The following is a 21131-nucleotide window of genomic DNA, read 5'->3' as shown; positions in this document are numbered from 1 at the left end:
GTCATCCTTTATGAGCGACGAACTGTGTCAATTCCTGCTCAGCAAGGGCATTGCCTCGAGCAGGACGACCAGTTACAACCCCCGGGGAAACGGACAGGTAGAGAGGGAGAACGGAATGGTCTGTAAGTCCGTCCTACTGGCCCTACGGTCCAGGAATCTCCCAGTCTCCCGCTGGCAGGAGGTCCTCCCGGATGCTCTCCACTCCATCCGGTCACTGCTGAGTACCACGACCAACCAAACCCCTCACGAACGTCTCCTTGTCTTCCCTAGGAAGTCCTCCTCCGGGACCTTGCTCCCAACCTGGCTGGCAGCTCCTGGACCCATCCTGCTCCGCAAACACGTGCGGGCGCACAAGTCGGACCCATTGGTCGAGAGGGTCCACCTCCTGCACGCTAACCCTCAGTACGCCTACGTGGCGTACTCCGACGGCCAACAGGATACGGTTTCCCTACCGACCTGCCGCCCGCTGGATCCCTACACACACCCCCACCACCAATCCCACCCTCCCTCCCACCGGCGTACCCCACAGCCACCCCCTTCCCAGGTGGATCAGTCCTTGCACTGGTCCCATCTAGGGGTGATGAAGCTGCCGAAGAAGCCGAAGCCACGGTCCCGGAGACACGGATGCCTGAGCCGGTGCCTGCATCACCGCCGAAGCTACGACGATCGCAGAGGCCGACCAGGGCCCCCGATCGACTAATTGCTTCATTCTGAACTGTAAATAAATTTTGTAAATAGTTGCGACACGGAACGAGGCAAAACCACTGTACTGATGTATACCGGGTACCTCCATAACCTTAACCTCTGCCACTGTGTAATGAGAGGCCACCACCCCCGCCGGACTCTTTTTTTAACAGGGGGTGAATGTGGTAGTCGGTATTACGGTACCCTGTAATGCTGTAAGACCATTGGTGTAGGAGGTACTGTTTTCATTGGTGAAGCCTGCCTGCTGGTTCCACTCAGTAAGGCAGAGTATAAGAGCCCGTGTCCCCAGCAGCTGCATTCTGTACCTGCGCTGCTGGGGGAAACATCTAGTGGCATAAAGCCTTCAATTGTCTCCAATCACGCTTCTGGAGTTATTGATCGAGCATCACAGTGTTTGATGGGGACAGTGTAGAGGAAGCTTTACTCTATATCTAACCCCGTACTGTCCCTGTCCTGGGAGTGTTTGATGGGGACAGTGTAGAGGGAGCTTTACTCGGTACCTAACCCCGTGCTGTATCTGTCCTGGGAGTGTTGGATGGGGACAGTGTAGAGGGAGCTTTACTCTGTATCTAACCCCGTGCTGTACCTGTCCTGGGAGTGTTTGATGGGGACAGTGTAGAGGGAGCTTTACTCTGTATCTAACCCCGTGCTGTATCTGTCCTGGGAGTGTTTGATGGGGACAGTGTAGAGGGAGCTTTACTCTGTATCTAACCCCGTGCTGTACCTGTTCTCGGAGTGTTTGATGGGGACAGTGTAGAGGGAGCTTTACGCTGTATCTAACCGCATGCTGTACCTGCCCAGGAAGTGCGGGATGGGGACAGTGTAGAGGGAGCTTTACTCTGGATCGAACCCCGTGCTGTACCTGTCCTGGGAGTGTTTGATGGGGACAGTGTAGAGGGAGCTTTACTCTGTATCTCACCCCGTACTGTACCTGTCCTGGGAGTGTTTGATGTGGACAGTGTCGAGGGAGCTTTACTCGGTATCTAACCCCGTGCTGCACCTGTCCTGGGAGTGTTTGATGGGGACAGTGTAGAGGGAGCTTTACTCTGTATCTAACGCCGTGCTGTATCTGTCCTGGGAGTGTTTGATGGGGACAGTGTAGAGGGAGCTTTACTCTGTATCTAACCCCGTGCTGTACCTGTCCTGCGAGTGTTTGATGGGGAGAGTGTAAAGGGAGCTTTACTCTGTATCTAACCCAGTGCTGCACCTGTCCTGGGAGTGTTTGATGGGGACAGTGTAGAGGTAGCTTTACGCTGTATCGAACCCCATGCTGTACCTGTCCTGGGAGTGTTTGATGGGGACAGTGTAGGGGGAGCTTTATTCTGTATCTATCCCCGTGCTGTACCTGTCCTGGGAGTCTTTGATGAGGACAGTGTCGAGGGAGCTTTACTCTGTATCTAACCCCGTGCTGTCCCTGTCCTGGGAGTGTTTGATGGGGACAGTGTAGAGGGAGCTGAACTCTGTATCTAACCCCGTGCTGTACCTGTCCTGGAAGTGTTTGATGGGGACAGTGTCGAGGGAGCTTTACTCTGTATCCAACCCCGTGCTGTACCTGTCCTGGGAGTGTTTGATGGGGACAGTGTAGAGGGAGCTTTACGCTGTATCGAACCCCATGCTGTACCTGTCCTGGGAGTGCTGGATGGGGACAGTGTAGAGGGAGCTAAACTCTGTATCTAACCCCGTGCTGTACCTGTCGTGGGAGTGTTTGATGAGGACAGTGTAGAGGGAGCTTTACTCTGTATCTCACCCCGTGCTGTACCTGTCCTGGGAGTGTTTGATGGGGACTGGTCACTTCTCTCCCTCACTGACCCCTCCCTCCTTCCCTCCCACCCCACCGGCCCCGCTCGCGCTCGGACTCCGGGAACGCCTCCTTACGTCGAGCTCTTTGAGGACCGGGTGGTCCTCGATCCCGGGGAAGAGAACGCGGATGGCGTAGGTCTTGTAGTCGAGGAAGGGGATGCCCACGGCGTCCAGCTCATTGGTCAGTTCATGAATGTCCGTCTGTAGCTCGGCAAAGGCTGAAATAAACCAAAACGCAGCCCCAACCATGAGTTCAGTTAATCGCATTGAACAACAAGCTCCGTCCCCCGAGATAATTCCCTCTCCTCCCAACCCTCCAACTCTCCGCCCCAATCGTGACTGTTCAAGGGCAGCCGCACTGCAAGCCCAGGAGAGGCCCAAGAACCAGGTGCTAGCCTCTTTGAAACAGTTCTCCAATTGGGCCCCCACTCATTCCACATGAGGGAGTATAGGTGCTGAGGGAGCGCCGCACTGTCGGAGGGTCAGTGCTGAGGGAGCGCCCCACTGCCGGAGGGTCAGTGCTGAGGGAGCGCCGCAATGTCCGAGTGTCAGCGCTGAGGGAGCGCCGCACTGTTGCAGGGTCAGTGCTGAGGGAGCGCAGCACTGTGGGAGGGTAAGTGCTGAGGGAGCGCCGCACTGTCGGAGGGTCAGTGCTGAGGGAGCGCCGCAATGTCCGAGTGTCAGCGCTGAGGGAGCGCCGCACTGTTGCAGGGTCAGTGCTGAGGGAGTGCCGCACTGTCGGAGGGTCAGTGCTGAAGATTGGGCGGAGGCAGGGATTTTCCCTGGTGTCCTAGGGCCCCAATAGGTACCCCTCAACTAGCCTGACTGAAAAAAGAGATGATCTGGTTCATGTCTCAGGTTGGCTGTTTCTGGGATCTTGCCGTGCATGAAGCGCCAATTCCGACAGTGCGATAGTGACCACACTTCACAAAAACAAAGCAAACCCCTTCCTTGGCTGAGAGAGGATTTAGGACATTCTGGGCTAGTGTCAGGCACTGTATTGGGGGGGGGGGAGCACGGAACGGACCAATGATTCGCTCTCCCTCTCTCTCCCTCTCGCTCGGCCTCCTGTTCTCTTTTTCCGCCCCTCACCTTCCTTGCACTCCAGGGCCACTCTGGACTCCAGGTTGTCCATCTGCAGCTGCAGTCTCTTCAGGGTGCGGTCTGCGTCGCGGGTCTTGCGCTTGTAGGCGATGAGCACCATGACGATGGCCAGCATCAGCAGCCCTCCCCCGACCCCGATCCCCACAATGGCGGCCACGCTCAACGCGCTGTCGGTGTAGATCTGCAAGGTACCCGGCGAGTACTCCAGCCCTCCCACTCTGATCTGAGAGAGGGACAGACAGAAAGGTCAACGAGGTTCCGCCACAGGGAGACACGACATCAAAGCCGATCCAATTAGCGCTGCTTCAAAAGGCCTCCCCACCGCCACCTCCGGCCTCCCCGCCGCCACCTCCGGCCTCCCCGCCGCCACCTCCGGCCTCCCCGCCGCCACCTCCGGCCTCCCCGCCGCCACCTCCGGCCTCCCCGCCGCCACCTCCGGCCTCCCCGCCGCCACCTCCGGCCTCCCCGCCGCCACCTCCGGCCTCCCACCGCCACCTCACCCCGCCGCCACCTCCGGCCTCCCACCGCCACCTCCCCCCGCCGCCACCTCCGGCCTCCCCGCCGCCACCTCAAGCCTCCCACCGCCACCATTGGCCTCCCCGCCGCCACCTCTGGCCTCCCCGCCTCCACCTCCGGCCTCCCCGCCACCACCTCCGGCCTCCCCGCCACCACCTCCGGCCTCCCCGCCGCCACCTCCGGCCCCCCACCGCCACTTTCGGACTCCCACCGCCACCTCCGGCCTCCTCGCCGCCACCTCCGGCCTCCCACCGCCACCTCCGGCCTCCCCGTCGACACCTCCGGCCTCCCACCGCCACCTCCGGCCTCCCCGCCGACACCTCCGGCCTCCCCGCCGCTACTTTCGGCCTCCCACCGCCACCTCCGGCCTCCCGCCGCCACCTCCGGCCTCCCCCCGGCACCTCTGGCCTCCCCGCCGCCACCTTCGTCCTCCGAGCCGCCACCTCCGGCCTCCCACCTTCGGACTTCCACCGCCGGCCTCTCCGCCGCCACCTCCGGCCTCCCCGCCGCCACCTCCGGCCTCCCACCGCCACCTCCGGCCTCCCACCGCCGCCACCTCCGGCCTCCCCGCCGCCACCTCCGGCCTCCTCGCCGCCACCTCCGGCCTCCTCGCCGCCACCTCCGGCCTCCCACCGCCGCCACCTCCGGCCTCCTCGCCGCCACCTCCGGCCTCCCACCGCCATCTCCGGCCTCCCCGCCGCCATCTCCGGCCTCCTCGCCGCCACCTCCGGCCTCCCCCCGGCACCTCCGGTCTCCCACCGCCACCTCCGGCCTCCCACCGCCACATCCGGCCTCCCCGCCGCCACCTCCGGCCTCCCCGCCGCCACCTCCGGCCTCCCCGCCGCCACCTCCGGCCTCCCCGCCGCCACCTCCGGCCTCCCCGCCGCCACCTCCAGCCTCCCGCCGCCACCTCCGGCCTCCCACCGCCACCATTGGCCTCCCCGCTGCCACCTCCGGTCTCCCCGCCGCCACCTCCAGCCTCCCGCCGCCACCTCCGGCCTCCCGCCGCCACCTCCGGCCTCCCACCGCCACCTCCGGCCTCCCACCGCCGCCACCTCCGGCCTCCCCGCCGCCACCTCCGGCCTCCCCGCCGTCACCTCCGGCCTCCCCGCCGTCACCTCCGGCCTCCCGCCGCCACCTCCAGCCTCCCGCCGCCACCTCCGGCCTCCCCGCCGCCACCTCCGGCCTCCCGCCGCCACCTCCGGCCTCCCACCGCCACCATTGGCCTCCCCGCCGCCACCTCCGGCCTCCCCGCCGCCACCTCCGGCCTCCCCGCCGCCACCTCCGGCCTCCCCGCCGCCACCTCCGGCCTCCACCTCCGGCCTCCCCGCCGTTACCTTCGGCCTCCCCGCCGTCACCTCCGGCCTCCCACCTTCGACCTTCCACCGCCGGCCTCTCCACCCCCACTTTCGGACTCCCACCGCCACCTCCGGCCTCCTTGCCGCCACCTCCGTCCTCCCCACCGCCACCTCCGTCCTCCCCGCCGCCACCTCTGGCCTCCCCACCGCCACCTCCGGTCTCCCACCGCCACCTCCGGCCTCCCACCGCCACCTCCGTCCTCCCCACCGCCACCTCCGTCCTCCCCGCCGCCACCTCCGTCCTCCCCGCCGCCACCTCCGGCCTCCCCGCCGTCACCTCCGGCCTCCCACCTTCGACCTTCCACCGCCGGCCTCTCCACCCCCACTTTCGGACTCCCACCGCCACCTCCGGCCTCCTTGCCGCCACCTCCGGCCTCCCACCGCCACCTCCGGCCTCCCACCGCCACCTCCCACCGCCACCTCCGTCCTCCCCACCGCCACCTCCGTCCTCCCCGCCGCCACCACCTCTGGCCTCCCCACCGCCACCTCTGGCCTCCCCGCCGCCACCTCCGGCCTCCCCGCCGCCACCTCCGGCCTCCCCGCCGACACCTCCGGCCTCCCCGTCACCACCTCCCCGCCGCCACCTCCCCGTCGCCACCTCCGGCCTCCCCGCTGCCACCTCCGGCCTCCCACCGCGACCTCCGGCCTCCCCGCCGCCACCTCCGGCCTCCCCGCCGCCACCTCCGGCCTTCCCGCTGCCACCTCCGGCCTCCCACCGCCACCTCCGGCCTCCCCGCCGCCACCTCCGGCCTCCCACCGCGACCTCCGGCCTCCCCGCTGCCACCTCCCCGCCGCCACCTCCGGCCTCCCACCGCCACCTCCGGCCTCCCCGCTGCCACCTCCGGCTTCCCACCGCCACCTCCGGCCTCCCCGCCGCCACCTCCGGCCTCCCACCGCGACCTCCGGCCTCCCCGCCGCCACCTCCGGCCTCCCCGCCGCCACCTCCGGCCTCCCCGTCACCACCTCCCCGCCGCCACCTCCCCGTCGCCACCTCCGGCCTCCCCGCCGCCACCTCCGGCCTCCCACCGCGACCTCCGGCCTCCCCGCCGCCACCTCCGGCCTCCCCGCCGCCACCTTCGGCCTCCCCGCTGCCACCTCCGGCCTCCCACCGCCACCTCCGGCCTCCCCGCCGCCACCTCCGGCCTCCCACCGCGACCTCCGGCCTCCCCGCTGCCACCTCCCCGCCGCCACCTCCGGCCTCCCACCGCCACCTCCGGCCTCCCCGCTGCCACTTCCGGCTTCCCACCGCCACCTCCGGCCTCCCCGCCGCCACCTCCGGCCTCCCACCGCGACCTCCGGCCTCCCCGCCGCCACCTCCGGCCTCCCCGCCTCCACCTCCGGCCTCCCCCTCCGGCCTCCCCGCCGCCACCTCCCCCCGCCACCTCCGGCCTCCCCCTCCGGCCTCCCCGCCGCCACCTCCGGCCTCCCCGCCGCCACCTCCGGCCTCCCCGCCGCCACCTCCGGCCTCCCCGCCGCCACCTCCGGCCTCCCCCTCCTGCCTCCCCGCCGCCACCTCCCCCCGCCACCTCCGGCCTCCCCGCCTCCACCTCCGGCCTCCCCCTCCGGCCTCCCCACCGCCTCCTCCTCCGGAGGAAGGAAGGAGGTCCTCCTTCAGAGAGGACAGCCCGACGATCGGTGGGCACCGATTGCGGGCCACCCCACATTTGAGGTACCCCCCGGTGCAGGATCCCCCTTCGCCCCCCCACAGGCCCCCCCCAGCATTCGCGCGCTGTCCCCGACGGCAGCGACCAGGTGTGGACGGCGCCGGGGGGAACCCGCCGTTTTGGCCTGGCCGCTAAGCCCATCCGTGCTTGAGAATAGCAGGGGTGCCGGAGAATCGCCATTTTGGGTGTCTCCGGCGATTCTCCGGCCTGCGGCCCACGGAACTCGACCGGGCCGTTCCCGCCGCTTGGGAGAATCGCGGGCGGGTGTCGGATCGGCGCCCCGGAAATTTTGGCGGTCCAGTCAATTCTCCCAACCGGCGCGGGAGTGGAGAATCTCGCCCAGAGACTGTGAGAGAGAGGCAGAGATTGAGAGGCAGAGAGAGAGAGGCAGAGAGAGAGACCCAGAGAGACACACATCAGGAAAGAGAGAGAGGCAGAGAGAGAGGGGGAGAGACCCAGAGAGAGACACACACATAGGGATAGAGAGAGGCAGAGAGAGACATTGAGAGAGACCCAGAGAGAGAGACACACATAGGGATAGAGAGACAGAGAGGGAGAGAGAGAGGGGCAGAGAGGGGCAGAGAGAGACACACACAGTGATAGAGAGAGAAAGACAGAGAGAGAGGGGCAGAGAGGGAGAGAGAGAGGCGGAGAGAGAGACACACAGGGACAGAGAGAGAGACCCAGAGAGAGACTGAGAGAGAGAGAGAAAGAGACAGAGACAGAGAGAGAGACCCAGAGAGAGAGAGAGAGACCCAGAGAGAGAGAGAGAGAGAGAGACAGAGAGAGAGAGACCCAGAGAGAGACTGAACGAGTGACTGTTGTACCCTCAATAACGACGCTTAGAGTGTAAACGGTAAAGAAGGCTTTAATAAGCTAAGAACTAGCCTGGTGCTGAGACGGGTGCTTACTGGGTGCCGCCCACAAGGCGGCCCCTTATATACGGCTCCCAGATGGGCGGAGCCAGAGGCAGAGTCCCCCAGGGTTCCAAGCCCGGTCTTAAAGGGGACATCACCTTACATGATGACAAGGGTACAGTGTTACAGTAACCGTTCATCACATTCACCCCCTGTTTAAAAAGAGTCCGGCGGGGGTGAAGCGCCATCATAAGTCCATTCGTTTCCTGTGGCCGGATCGTCCTTATCGACCTCCGCAGCTCGGGCGATGGTGCGGCGGACACAGACGACTTAGTTGAGGGTACATCCGGGAGCACGGCGGTGGGAGCCTTGGTCCGGGTCGGGGTAGGGGATCGGGGCGCAGGGGGAATAGGTGGGGCCGGGGGTAACGATGCCGGTGCCGGCGGGGTGTGTAGAGGGGGGCGCTAGGGGGCGCTTGCGGTAGATGCTCACCAACGGGGAGTGAGGCCGGGAGGGGGTGTGTTGTAAGGGGTGCCGGGTCCTGCACGGGAGCGGCGCGGGAAGGGGCGTCTGTAGTGGGGGATCCAGCGGGTGTCAGAAATCAGAGGGAAACCGTATCTTGCCTGCCGTCGGGGTACTCGACGTAGGCGTAACTGGGGTTGGCGTGTAATAATCGGACCTTCTCGACCAGGGGGTCCGTTTTATGGCTCCTCATGTGCCTCCGTCAGCCAAGGTGGAATCGAGACCCCGGAGGTAGACTTCCTGGGGAAGACAAACAATCGGTTGTGAGGGGTCTCATTCGTGGCCGTGCAGAGGAGCGACCTATGGAGTGTAGGGCATCGGGCAGGACCTTCTGCCAGCAGGTAGTTGGGAGACTTCTCGACCGCAGGGCCAGAAGGACAGCCTTCCACACTGTCGCGTTCTCCCTCTCCACCTGCCCGTTTCCCCGTGGGTTATAACTGGTCGTTCTGCTCGAGGTGATGCCTTTGCTGAGCAGATACTGACGCAGTTTATCGCTCATGAACGATGTACCCCGGTCGCTGTGGATATAAGCAGGGAAACCGAACAGGGTGAAGATGCTGTGCAGTGCCTTAATCACGGTGGCAGAGGTCATGTCGGGGCAGGGAATGGCGAATGGGAAGCGGGAGAACTCATCGATAACGGTGAGGAAATAGGCATTACGATTGATGGACGGGAGGGGCCCCTTGAAGTTCACACTCAGTCACTCAAAGGACCCCGAGGCCTTCACGAGCCGAGCCTTGTCTGGCCGGTCGAAGTGCGGTTTGCACTCTGCACATATCTGGCAGGCCCTGGTCATGGCCTTGACCTCCTTGGTTGAGTAAGGTAGGTTGCGGGACTTGATGAAATGGACGAGCCGGGTAATCCCCGGGTGGCAGAGGTCATTGTGGATGGCTTGCAGGCGGTCCTCCTGCGCGTTGGCGCATGTGCCGCGGGACAGGGCATCTGGGGGCTTGTTGAGCTCCCCTGGACGATACTTGATATCGTACGTGTAGGTGGAGAGTTCGATCCTCCACCTCAAAATGTTATTGTTTTTTATTTTGCCCCATTGAGTGTCATCGAACATATAGGCGACCGACCGTTGGTCGGTGACGAGGGTAAACCTCCTACCGGCGAGGTAGTGTCTCCAGCACCGCACAGCCTCCACAATGGCTTGTGCCTCCTTCTCGACTGCAGAGTGTCGAACCTCGGAGGCGGTGAGGATCCGGGAGAAGAACGCTACTGGTTTGCCTGCCTGATTGAGGGTAGCAGCCAGGGCGATGTCTGATGCATCGCTCTCTACCTGGAAGAGGATAGTTTCGTCCACCACGCGCATAGCGGCCTTGGTGATATCGGCCTTGATGCGGTTGAAGGCCAATGGAGCCTCAGCCGAGGGGAGAAATATAGTGGTCTTTATAAGTGGGCGGGCTTTGTCTGCATATTTGGAGACCCACTGGGCATAGTAGGAGAAGAGCCCCAAGCACCGTTTGAGGGCCTTGAGGCTGCGGGGGAGGGGGAGTTCCTTAAGGGGGCGCACGCGGGTGGGGTCGGGACCTAGGACCCCGTCTTCCACGGCATAGCCGAGGATGGCTAGCCGGGTTGTGTGGAAAACGTATTTTTCCTTATTTTAGGTCAGGTTAAGGGCTCGGGCGGTCTGGAGGAACTTTTTGAGGTTAGCGTCATGGTCCTGCTGGTCATGGCTGCAGATGGTGACATTGTCCAAGTACGGGTATGTAGCCCGCAAACCGTACTGGTCCACCATTTGATCCATCGCCCTTTGAAAGACCCATTTGTGATGCCGAAGGGGATCCTGAGGAAGTGGAAGAGCCGACCGGCTGCTTCGAAGGCAGTATAGGGGGCTGTCTTTTGGTTGGATGGGGAGCTGGTGGTAGGCGGATTTGAGGTCGACCGCGGAAAATACGCGGTATTGGGCAATCCGATTGACCATTTCTGCGATGCGAGGAAGGGGGTACGCATCAAGCTGCGTGAAGCAGTTTATGGTCTGGCTATAATCCACGACCATCCGTTTCTTCTCCCCGGACCGGACTACCACCACTTGTGCTCTCCAAGGGCTGTTGCTAGCCTCGATGACCCCCTCTCCCAGTAAACGCTGGACCTCTGACTTGATAAAAGTCATATCTTGGGCACTGTACCGCCGGCTCCTGGTGGAGACGGGCTTACAGTCGGGAGTGAGGTTCGCGAATAGCGAGGGGGGTGCGACTTTCAGTGTCGCAAGGCTGCATACCGTGAGGGGGGGCAAGGGTCCGCCGAACTTCAGTGTCAGGCTTCGGTGGCTGCACTGGAAATCCAGTCCGAGCAGCAGGGGGGCGCAGAGGTGGGGGAGGATATAACATTTGAAACGGGTGTACTTGGCGCCCTGGATCGAGAGATCCGCGATACAGTACCCCTTGATTTGGACCGAGTGGGACCCGGATGCGAGGGCTATGGTTTGGGATGCGAGATGGATGCGTAGGGAGCAGCGCCTTACCGTTTCAGGGTGGATAAAGCTCTCCGTGCTCCCGGAGTCGAAGAGGCATGCAGCGTTGCGCCCGTTGACTTGAACCTTCATCATTGAGTTCTGCAGGTGTTTTGGCCGAGTTTGGTCGAGGGTGATCACTCCCACTCGCGGGTAGTCGGAGTCCTCAGCCGAGTCAGACTCGTAAAATGGCCGCCGCCGTCGGCCGCGCGTGTCGGGTCGAGAAGATGGCCACCGACAAGATGGCCGCTCCCATGAATCGCACAAGGCTGATGACGCGTCAGAAGGGGGCGTGTCGGGTAGGTTGCGAGGCCTACGGGCCTGAGAGCCTGATTTTCGTGCCGGCTGTTCTTTGTTCTTCTGGGCCTGGCCAGGCAGACCCTTGCAAAATGCCCTTCCTGCAGTCGCTGCAGATCGCGGAGCGGGCTGGGCAGCGTGGGCGTGGATGCTGGCCCCGCCCGCAGAAGTAGCACGGTGTGCCCCCAGGATGAGCGGGTCATCGCGCGGCGCAGGCCCGTAACGTGGCTGAGTCTGAGGAAGTCCGGGGGGAGCTCCAGAGTCCACGGGGCACGTACCCAAATTATGTCGAGCCACCTCCAGCGAGGAGGCGAGCGTTAGCGTGTCCTGGAGGTCTTTTGCCCCGTTTTCGATCCTGATGGTCACAGTCCCTGACAAGCGCGGTGAGTTTTTTGACGAATTCGTCTAGCGATTCCCCCGAGCGCTGCCGGCAGGTAGAGAGCAAATGCCTGGCGTGTACCTCGTTGATGGGTTTGACGAACCGCTTGCGGAGTAACTCGACCGCCTCTTCATAAGTCGTCACCTCTTCGAGCGTGGCGAAGATTCTGTGACTCACCCGGGCGTGGAGTAGGCGCAGCTTGAGTGGCCCCAGGATGGGAGTCTCTGAGGAGTCCAGGTAGGCCTCGAAGCATCGGAGCCAGTATTAAAAAATTTCCTTTGCCTCCGGTGTCCGAGCTTCCAGATTGAGTTTCTCTGGTTTTAGGCCTGCGTCCATCCTGATGTAGTTTAGCTTATTAAATTGTTGTACCCTCAATAACGACACTTGTGTAAACGGTAAAGCAGGCTTTAATAAGCTAAGAACTAGCCTGGTGCCGAGACAGGTGCTAACAGAGGTGCCGCCCACATATAAGGCAGCCCCTTATATATGGCTCCCAGGTGGGCGGAGCCGGAGGCGGAGTCCCCCAGGGTTCCTAGCCCAGTCTTAAAGGGGACATCACCTTACATGATGACAAGGGTACAGTGTTACAGTAACCATTCAACACAGTGACAGAGACAGAGCGAGGCAGAGAAGCAAGATAAGTGCAGCATACAAAATGGACATAGTGTAACACTCAGAGACAGTGAGGAAGTGACACAAGAAGAGAAACACTGAAAGAAATGGAGAGAGAGTGAGAGAAATTGATAGAGTTGATGTCACTCAGAGGCAGAAGAAAAGAGTGCGTGTCCATATCGAGGATGCCATTCAGCCCCTCTCGAGCCTGTTCCACAGGAACAGGAGGAGGCCCATTCAGCCCCTCTCCAGCCTGTTACCCAGGAACAGGAGGAGGCCCATTCAGCCCCTCTCGGGCCTGTTCCAGAGGAACAGGAGGAGGCCCATTCAGCCCTTCTCGAGCCTGTTCCACAGGAACAGGAGGAAGCCCCATTCAGCCCCTCTCGAGTCTGTTACACAGGAACAGGAGGAGGCCCATTCAGCCCCTCTCGAGCCTGTTACACAGGAATAGGAGGGGCCCCATTCAGCCCCTCTCGAGTCTGTTACACAGGAACAGGAGGAAGCCCATTCAGCCGCTCTCGAGCCTGTTGCACAGGAACAGGAGGAGGCCCATTCAGCCCCTCTCGGGCCTGTTACACAGGAACAGGAAGAGGCCCATTCAGCCCCTCTTGAGCCTGTTACACAGGAACAGGAGGAGGCCCATTCAGCCCCTCTCGAGCCTGTTACACAGGAACAGGAGGAGGCCCATTCAGCCCCTCTCGAGCCTGTTACACAGGAACAGGAGGAGGCCCATTCAGCCCCAATCGAGCCTGTTACACAGGAACAGGAGGAGGCCCATTCAGCCCCTCTCGAGCCTGTTACACAGGAACAGGAGGAGGCCCATTCAGCCCCTCTCGAGCCTGTTCCACAGGAACAGGAGGAAGCCCATTCAGCCCCTCTCGAGTCTGTTACACAGGAACAGGAGGAAGCCCATTCAGCCGCTCTCGAGCCTGTTACACAGGAACAGGAGGAGGCCCATTCAGCCCCTCTCGGGCCTGTTACAGAGGAACAGGAAGAGGCCCATTCAGCCCCTCTTGAGCCTGTTACACAGGAACAGGAGGAGGCCCATTCAGCCCCTCTCGAGCCTGTTACACAGGAACAGGAGGAGGCCCATTCAGCCCCTCTCGAGCCTGTTACACAGGAACAGGAGGAGGCCCATTCAGCCCCTCTCGAGCCTGTTCCACAGGAACAGGAGGAAGCCCATTCAGCCGCTCTCGAGCCTGTTACACAGGAACAGGAGGAAGCCCATTCAGCCGCTCTCGAGCGTGTTACACAGGAACAGGAGGAGGCCCATTCAGCCCATCTCGGGCCTGTTACAGAGGAACAGGAAGAGGCCCATTCAGCCCCTCTCGAGCCTGTTACACAGGAACAGGAGGAGGCCCATTCAGCCCCTCTCGAGCCTGTTACACAGGAACAGGAGGAGGCCTATTCAGCCCTTCTTGAGCCTGTTACACAGGAACAGGAGGAGGCCCATTCGGCCCCTCTCGAGCCTGTTACACAGGAACAGGAGGAGGCCCATTCAGCCCCTCTCGAGCCTGTTACACAGGAACAGGAGGAGGCCTATTCAGCCCCTCTCGAGCCTGTTACACAGGAACAGGAGGAGGCCCATTCAGCCCCTCTCGAGCCTGTTACACAGGAACAGGAGGAGGCCCATTCAGCCCCTCTCGAGCCTGTTACACAGGAACAGGAGGAGGCCTATTCAGCCCCCCTCGAGCCTGGTACACAGGAACAGGAGGAGGCCCATTCAGCCCCTCTCGAGCCTGTTACACAGGAACCGGAGGAGGCGACTAAAACCGCTTAACTCGGTGGCCCATTGACTGCAATCAGTCCCACCCTCCTCAGGTCAGCATGCACTTTGCCCACTGCACCCAAAATACACCTGCTGTGATTGGACCAATGGCAGCGAGCCGGTGTCTTACCGTAACGCGGTGCTGTCCGGTGAGATTGGGAGAATCGCAGAGGAGCTGGACCTCCGAGACAGTGAGAAGACAGGCCTTGTCCCCGATCAGCACGGTGAAGTTCAGCCGGGCATTCCCGGATCCGCCTGGGATCAGATTCCGACCCTTGCGAGGGGGGGAGGGGTGGGGAAAAATGGGCGAGAGAGATCAAAAACAAAATGGCGGAACGTTAGGAGGGGAGGCGGATTGAACGATTCACTGCAGCGTGACGCGGAGAGAGACACAGAGACAGCAGGAGTGATCAAAGAGGAAAGGGGGACGGAGTGATAGAGAGAGAGGGGGAGAGAGAAAGGCGTGAGAGAGAAAGAAAAATCAGGAGTTAGATACAGAGTAAAGCTCCCTCTACACTGTCCCCATCAAACACTCCCAGGACAGGTACAGCACGGGGTTAGATACAGAGTAAAGCTCCCTCTACACTGTCCCCATCAAACACTCCCAGGACAGGTACAGCACGGGGTTAGATACAGAGTAAAGCTCCCTCTACACTGTCCCCATCAAACACTCCCAGGACAGGTACAGCACGGAGTTAGATACAGAGTAAAGCTCCCTCTACACTGTCCCCATCAAACACTCCCAGGACAGGTACAGCACGGGGTTAGATACAGAGTAAAGCTCCCTCTACACTGTCCCCATCAAACACTCCCAGGACAGGTACAGCACGGGGTTAGATACAGAGTAAAGCTCCCTCTACACTGTCCCCATCAAACACTCCCAGGACAGGTACAGCACGGAGTTAGATACAGAGTAAAGCTCCCTCTACACTGTCCCCATCAAACACTCCCAGGACAGATACAGCACGGGGTTAGATTCAGAGTAAAGCTCCCTCCACACTGACCCCATCAAACACTCCCAGGACAGGTACAGCACAGGGTTAGAAACAGAGTAAAGCTCCCTCTACACTGTCCCCATCAAACACCCCCAGGACAGGTACAGCACGGGGTTAGATACAGAGTAAAGCTCCCTCTACACTGTCCCCATCAAACACTCCCAGGACAGGTACAGCACGGTGTTAGAAACAGAGTAAAGCTCCCTCTACACTGTCCCCATCAAACACCCCCAGGACAGGTACAGCACGGGGTTAGATACAGAGTAAAGCTCCCTCTACACTGTCCCCATCAAACACTCCCAGGACAGGTACAGCACGGGGTGAGATACAGAGTAAAGCTCCCTCTACACTGTCCCCATCAAACACTCCCAGGACAGGTACAGCACGGGGTTAGATACAGAGTAAAGCTCCCTCTACACTGTCCCCATCAAACACTCCCAGGACAGGTACAGCAGGGGGTTAGATACAGAGTAAAGCTCCCTCTACACTGTCCCCATCAAACACTCCCAGGACAGGTACAGCACGGGGTTAGATACAGAGTAAAGCTCCCTCTACACTGTCCTCATCAAACACTCCCAGGACAGGTACAGCACGGAGTTAGATACAGAGTAAAGCTCCCTCTACACTGTCCCCATCAAACACTCCCAGGACAGGTACAGCACGGGGTGAGATACAGAGTGAAGCCTCTGCCCTCACACCATCCCATTCGATCTCCTCAGCTGTCCCAGGCTGTGGGGCTAGAAATCGCCCCGTGACCTCTGACCCATGACTCCACGCTACCTTCAGTATGATCGGTGATCCTGGCTTTATTTCCAGAACGCCCGTGGACCCAAATGGCTCGAATTCTGGATCAGGATAGTAGGTGAAGATGGTGCCGTTCAGGGAGAGCAGCGACTGAACATTGTCGAGGATGAAGCCAAACTCCTCGGGCACCTCACCGCTCTCGGGCACGGGCCTCCGAGTGGCAACGATTCCCGGTGCCTGGCACAGCATCAGCGTATCATTGTGAGTTCTACAGGTCTATCGGAACAAGAAAGTAGAGGGGACAGGAACAGCAGTTAGACAGAGGCTCATGCAGGAGGACAGCCCATATCAGCACTGTATCTAAGGTCAATTCAGCACGGTATCTAAGGTCAATTCAGCACGGTATCTAAGGTCAATTCAGCAACGTATCTAAGGTCAATTCAGCACGGTATCTAAGGTCAATTCAGCACCGTATCTAAGGTCAATTCAGCACGGTATCTAAGGTCAATTCAGCAACGTATCTAAGGTCAATTCAGCACGGTATCTAAGGTCAATTCAGCAACGTATCTAAGGTCAATTCAGCACGGTATCTAAGGTCAATTCAGCACGGTATCTAAGGTCAATTCAGCACGGTATCTAAGGTCAATTCAGCAACGTATCTAAGGTCAATTCAGCACGGTATCTAAGGTCAATTCAGCACGGTATCTAAGGTCAATTCAGCACGGTATCTAAGGTCAATTCAGCAATGTATCTAAGGTCAATTCAGCACCGTATCTAAGGTCAATTCAGCACTGTATCTAAGGTCAATTCAGCAACGTATCTAAGGTCAATTCAGCACCGTATCTAAGGTCAATTCAGCAACGTATCTAAGGTCAATTCAGCACGGTATCTAAGGTCAATTCAGCAACGTATCTAAGGTCAATTCAGCACCGTATCTAAGGTCAATTCAGCACCGTATCTAAGGTCAATTAAGGAACGTATTAAGGTCAATTCAGCAACGTATCTAAGGTCAATTCAGCAACATATCTAAGGTCAATTCAGCACCATATCTATGGTCAATTCAGCACCGTATCTAAGGTCAATTCAGCACCGTATCTAAGGTCAATTCAGCACCGTATCTAAGATCATATCAGCACCGTATCTAAGATCATATCAGCAATGTATCTAGAATCATAGAATTTACAGTGCAGAAGGAGGCCATTTGGCCCATCGAGTCTGCACCGGGCAATTTTGGACACCAAGGGCAATTTATCATGGTCAATCCACCTAATCGAAGGTCATATCAGCACTGTATCTAAGATGATATCAACAACGTATCTCAGATCAAATCAGCACCGTGTCTAAGATACATCATCACCGTATGTAAGATCATATCAGCACCGTATCAAAGATCATGGGCGTCATTCTCCGACCCCCCGCCGGGTTGGAGAATCGTCAGGGGCTGCCGTGAATCCCGCCCCCGCCGGCTGCCGAAGTCTCCGGTACCGGATATTCGGCGGGGGCGGGAATCGGGCCGCGCCAGTTGGCGGGCCCCCCCGCTCGATTCTCCGGCCCGGATGGGCCAAAGTCCCGCCGATAAATTGCCTGTCCCGCCGGCGTGGATTAAACCACCTTTTGAACGGCGGGACAAGGCGGCGTGGGCGGGCTCCGGGGTCCTGGGGGGGGGGGGGCGTGGGGCGATCTGACCCCGGGGGGTGCCCCCACGGTGGCCTGGCCCGCGATCGGGGCCCACCGATCTGCGGGCGGGCCTGTGCCGTGGGGGCACTCTTTCCCTTCCGCCTCCGCCACGGTCTCCACCATGGCGGAGGCGGAAGAGACTCCCTCCACTGCGCATGCGCGGGAAACTGTCAGCGGCCGCTGACGCTCCCGCGCATGCGCCGCCCCGAGATGTCATTTCCGCGCCAGCTGGCGGGGCAACAAAGGCCGTTTCCGCCAGCTGGCGGGGTGGAAATTCCTCCGGCGTCGGCCTAGCCCCTCAATGTTGGGACTCGGCCCCCAAAGATGCGGAGCATTCCGTCTGATTGGCGCCGTTTTGGGCGCCAGTTGGCGGACATCGCGCCGTTTCGGGAGAATTTCGCCCCATATCAGCAACATATGAATGAAAATGAAAATGTCAGCAACGGATCTAAGATATATCAGCACCGTATGTAAGATCGTGTCAGCACCGGATCTAAGCGCATATCAGCACCATATCTAAGGTCATATCAGTAACGGATCTAAGATCAAATCAGTACCTTATCTAAGATATCAGAACCATATCTCAGATCAAATCAGCACCATTACTAAGATATATCAGCACAGTATGTAAGATCATATCAGCACCGGATCTAAGATATATCAGCGCCATATCTAAGATTAAATCAGTACCCTATCTCAGGTGAAATCGGCACCTTATCTAAGATCAGATCAGCACCATATCTATGGTCATATCAGCACCGTATCGAAGATCACATTTTAGAAATTACATGAAAAAGTTTATGAAAATTAAATTAATTGTCAGTGAGTGTGGGATAATGAGTGTGTGTGTGTGTGTATGGGAATGTGGCCATAGTGCACGTTAGTGTGTGTGAGAATATGTGTGTAGACATGTATATATGTGTGTGTGTATTTGTATATACGTGTGAATTGTCAGTGTGGATTTGTATATACTTGTGATTGTGTGTGTGAGAGTGAATGTGTGTGAATATGAACATACTTGTGTGTGTTTGTATATACATGTGGCTGTGTGTTTGAAATAAAGTGTGTGTGAGGGAATGTGCGTATTTTTATGTGTGCCTGAGAAAGTGTATGTGAATGCGAGAGAAGTGTGTGAGTGTGTATTTGTGTATATGGTGTATTTGTATGTGTGTGTGTATTTGTATATACATGTGTCTGTGTGTGTTTGAGAGAGTGTGTGAGAGGATGTGTGTATTTTTATCTGTGTGAGAAAGTGTGTGTGTATGTGAGTTTGAGAAAGTGTATTTGTGTGTGTGTGTATTTGTCTGTGTGTGTATGAGTATGAATGTGTATGAGTGTGTATATTTGTGTGAGTGTGCATGTGAATGTTTGTGCGTATGTTTGTGTGTGTGAGTGTGATCATGTGCATGTTTGTCTGTGTGTGTATGGGTGTTTCTATTTGAGTGTTTGTGAGAGTGTGTGTATGTTTGTCAGTGTGTATGTTTGTGTGTTTGTGTGTGTGTGTTAGTGTGTGAGATTGTGTGTATGTTTTTGTGTGTGTTTGAGTGTCTGTGACGGTGTGCATATGTTTGTCTGAGTGCATTTGAATGTGTGTGTGTTAGTATGTGAGTGTGTATGTTTGTGTGTGAGAATGTGCGTATGTTTGCTTGAGTGTGTGAGTGTGTGCGACTGAGTATCTGTGAGTGTGTGTGACAATGTGTTTCTATTTGAATGTGTGTATGAGAGTGTGTGTGAGAGTGTATGTTGAGTTGTGTGAGAATGTGTGTATGCTTTTGAGTGTGTGTGTGTTTGAGTGTGTGACGGTGTGTGTGCATTTGAGTGTATGTGTGTGCATATGTTTGAGCTTGTGCGAGAATGTGCGTATGTTTGTGATTGAGTGTGTGTATGTTTGTGTTTGAGTGTGAGAGAGGGTGGATGTGTGCGAGAGTGTGTGTGTCTCTATTTGAGTGTGTGTATGAGAATGCGCGTATGTGTGGGAGAGTGTGTGTTTGAGTTATGTGAGAATGTATGTATGCATTTGATTGTGTGTGTGTGCATATGTTTGTGTCTGTGTTTCAGCATGTGTGAGATTGTGCGTATGTTTGTGTTTGAGTGTGTGTATGTTTGAGTGGCATGTGTTAGTGTCTGTGTGAGTGTGTGTTTGTGAGTGTGTGAGTGTGTGTGTGCGAGTACGTGTCTGTGTGTGAGTGTGTGTCTGTGTGCCTATGGCTCTGTGTGTGTGACTGCATGTGTGTGTCTGCGTGTGTGTGTGTGACTGCATGTGTGTGTCTGCGTGTGTGTGTGTGACTGCATGTGTGTGTCTGCGTGTGTGTGTGTGTCTGCGTGTGTGTGTGTCTGCATGTGTGTGTGTGTCTGCGTGTGTGTGTGTGTCTGCATGTGTGTGTGTGTCTGCGTGTGTGCGCGTGTGTTAAGCTGAAGAACCTTGCTGCTAGTGGCTGAAAGCAGGGAGATTGCCTCAGACTTACGTTGCTGGTTTCCGCTCCTTTGTACTTCACCCTGACCCGTGGTTCCTGTACGGTGAGGAACCCGGTCCCGTACACAGCCAGGGTCGTGTTGCCGCTGTTTGAAAACAGGAAGTCACAGTTAGCGAGGTAACAGCCCCCATGGAGGAATGTGCATTCAGACTGACTCTCACATACAGCAAAGAAGCATTTTGAATTTCCTCCAGCCCCTTTCACCAGCTCTAGACGTCCCAAAGTACTGCACGGCCAAAGTGCTCACTGTGCAATGTAGGGATGGCAGCAGCCAATCTGCGCACTGTAAGATCCCAAACAAAGGCAACATGATAAACGACACAGATCATCCGATTTTTACTGATGTTCGCTGAGGGATAAATGTTACCCCAAGACACCGGGGAGACCCCCATCCCGTGCCCCTCCCTCACTCTCCGCTCTTGTTCCAGGAGAAGGCGCAGATATTTGTCCGTCCACATGAGCGGGCAGGCAGGAGCGGGGAGAGGGGACAGTTTCCACGTCCTGAGATACAGCACCTCTGACAGAGCAGCGCTCCCTCTACACTGACCCTCCAACACTGCAGCACTCCCTCAGCACAGACCGTCCGACAGTGCGGCGCTCCCTCAGCCCAGACCGTCCAACACTGCAGCACTCCCTCAGCACTGACCCTCCGACAGTGCGGCGCTCCCTCAGCACAGACCGTCCAACAGTGCGGCGCTCCATCAGCACTGACCCTGCGACGGTGCGCGCTCTCTCAGCACTGACCCTCCGACACTACAGCACTCCCACAGCGCTGACCCTCCGACAGTGCGACGCTCCCTCAGCACTGACACTCCGACAGTCCAGCGCTCCCTCAGCACTGACCCTCCGACAGTGCGGTGCTCCCTCAGCACTGACCCTCCGACAGTGCGGCGCTCCCTCAGCACTGACCCTCCGACAGTGCGGCGCTCCCTCAGCACTGACCCTCCGACAGTGCGGCGCTCCCTCAGCACTGACCCTGCGACAATGCGGTGCTCCCTCAGCACTGACCCTGCGACAGTGCGGCGCTCCCTCAGCACAGACCCTCCAACAGTGCGGCGCTCCCTTGGCACTGACCCAACGACAGTGCGGTACTCCCTCAGCACGGACCCTCGACAGTCCAATTCTCCCTCTACACTGCAGCTCCGACACTGCAGCGATCCCTCAGGACTGATCATCCGACAGTGCGGCGCTCCCTCAGCACTGACCC

General features: G+C 58.8%; 1 protein-coding gene across 1 annotated transcript in view; it reads right to left on the bottom strand.

The window, feature by feature from the left end:
- Nucleotides 1-21131, bottom strand: part of plxna3 (plexin A3) — a 297717-nt gene that overhangs the window by 46900 nt on the left and 229686 nt on the right. Inside the window, exons 17-21 of the mRNA XM_072487943.1 lie at nt 19916-20009; nt 15810-16049; nt 14165-14308; nt 3598-3832; nt 2581-2723 (exon numbers count right to left, since the gene is read on the bottom strand). Coding sequence (XP_072344044.1) covers nt 2581-2723; nt 3598-3832; nt 14165-14308; nt 15810-16049; nt 19916-20009 — 856 coding nt within the window. The remainder of the gene's footprint in view (nt 1-2580; nt 2724-3597; nt 3833-14164; nt 14309-15809; nt 16050-19915; nt 20010-21131) is intronic.

The sequence above is a fragment of the Scyliorhinus torazame genome, chromosome 22, assembly GCF_047496885.1.
Source record: "Scyliorhinus torazame isolate Kashiwa2021f chromosome 22, sScyTor2.1, whole genome shotgun sequence".
NCBI lineage: Eukaryota > Metazoa > Chordata > Chondrichthyes > Carcharhiniformes > Scyliorhinidae > Scyliorhinus > Scyliorhinus torazame.
This window is presented reverse-complemented; position numbering and strand designations above follow the sequence as displayed.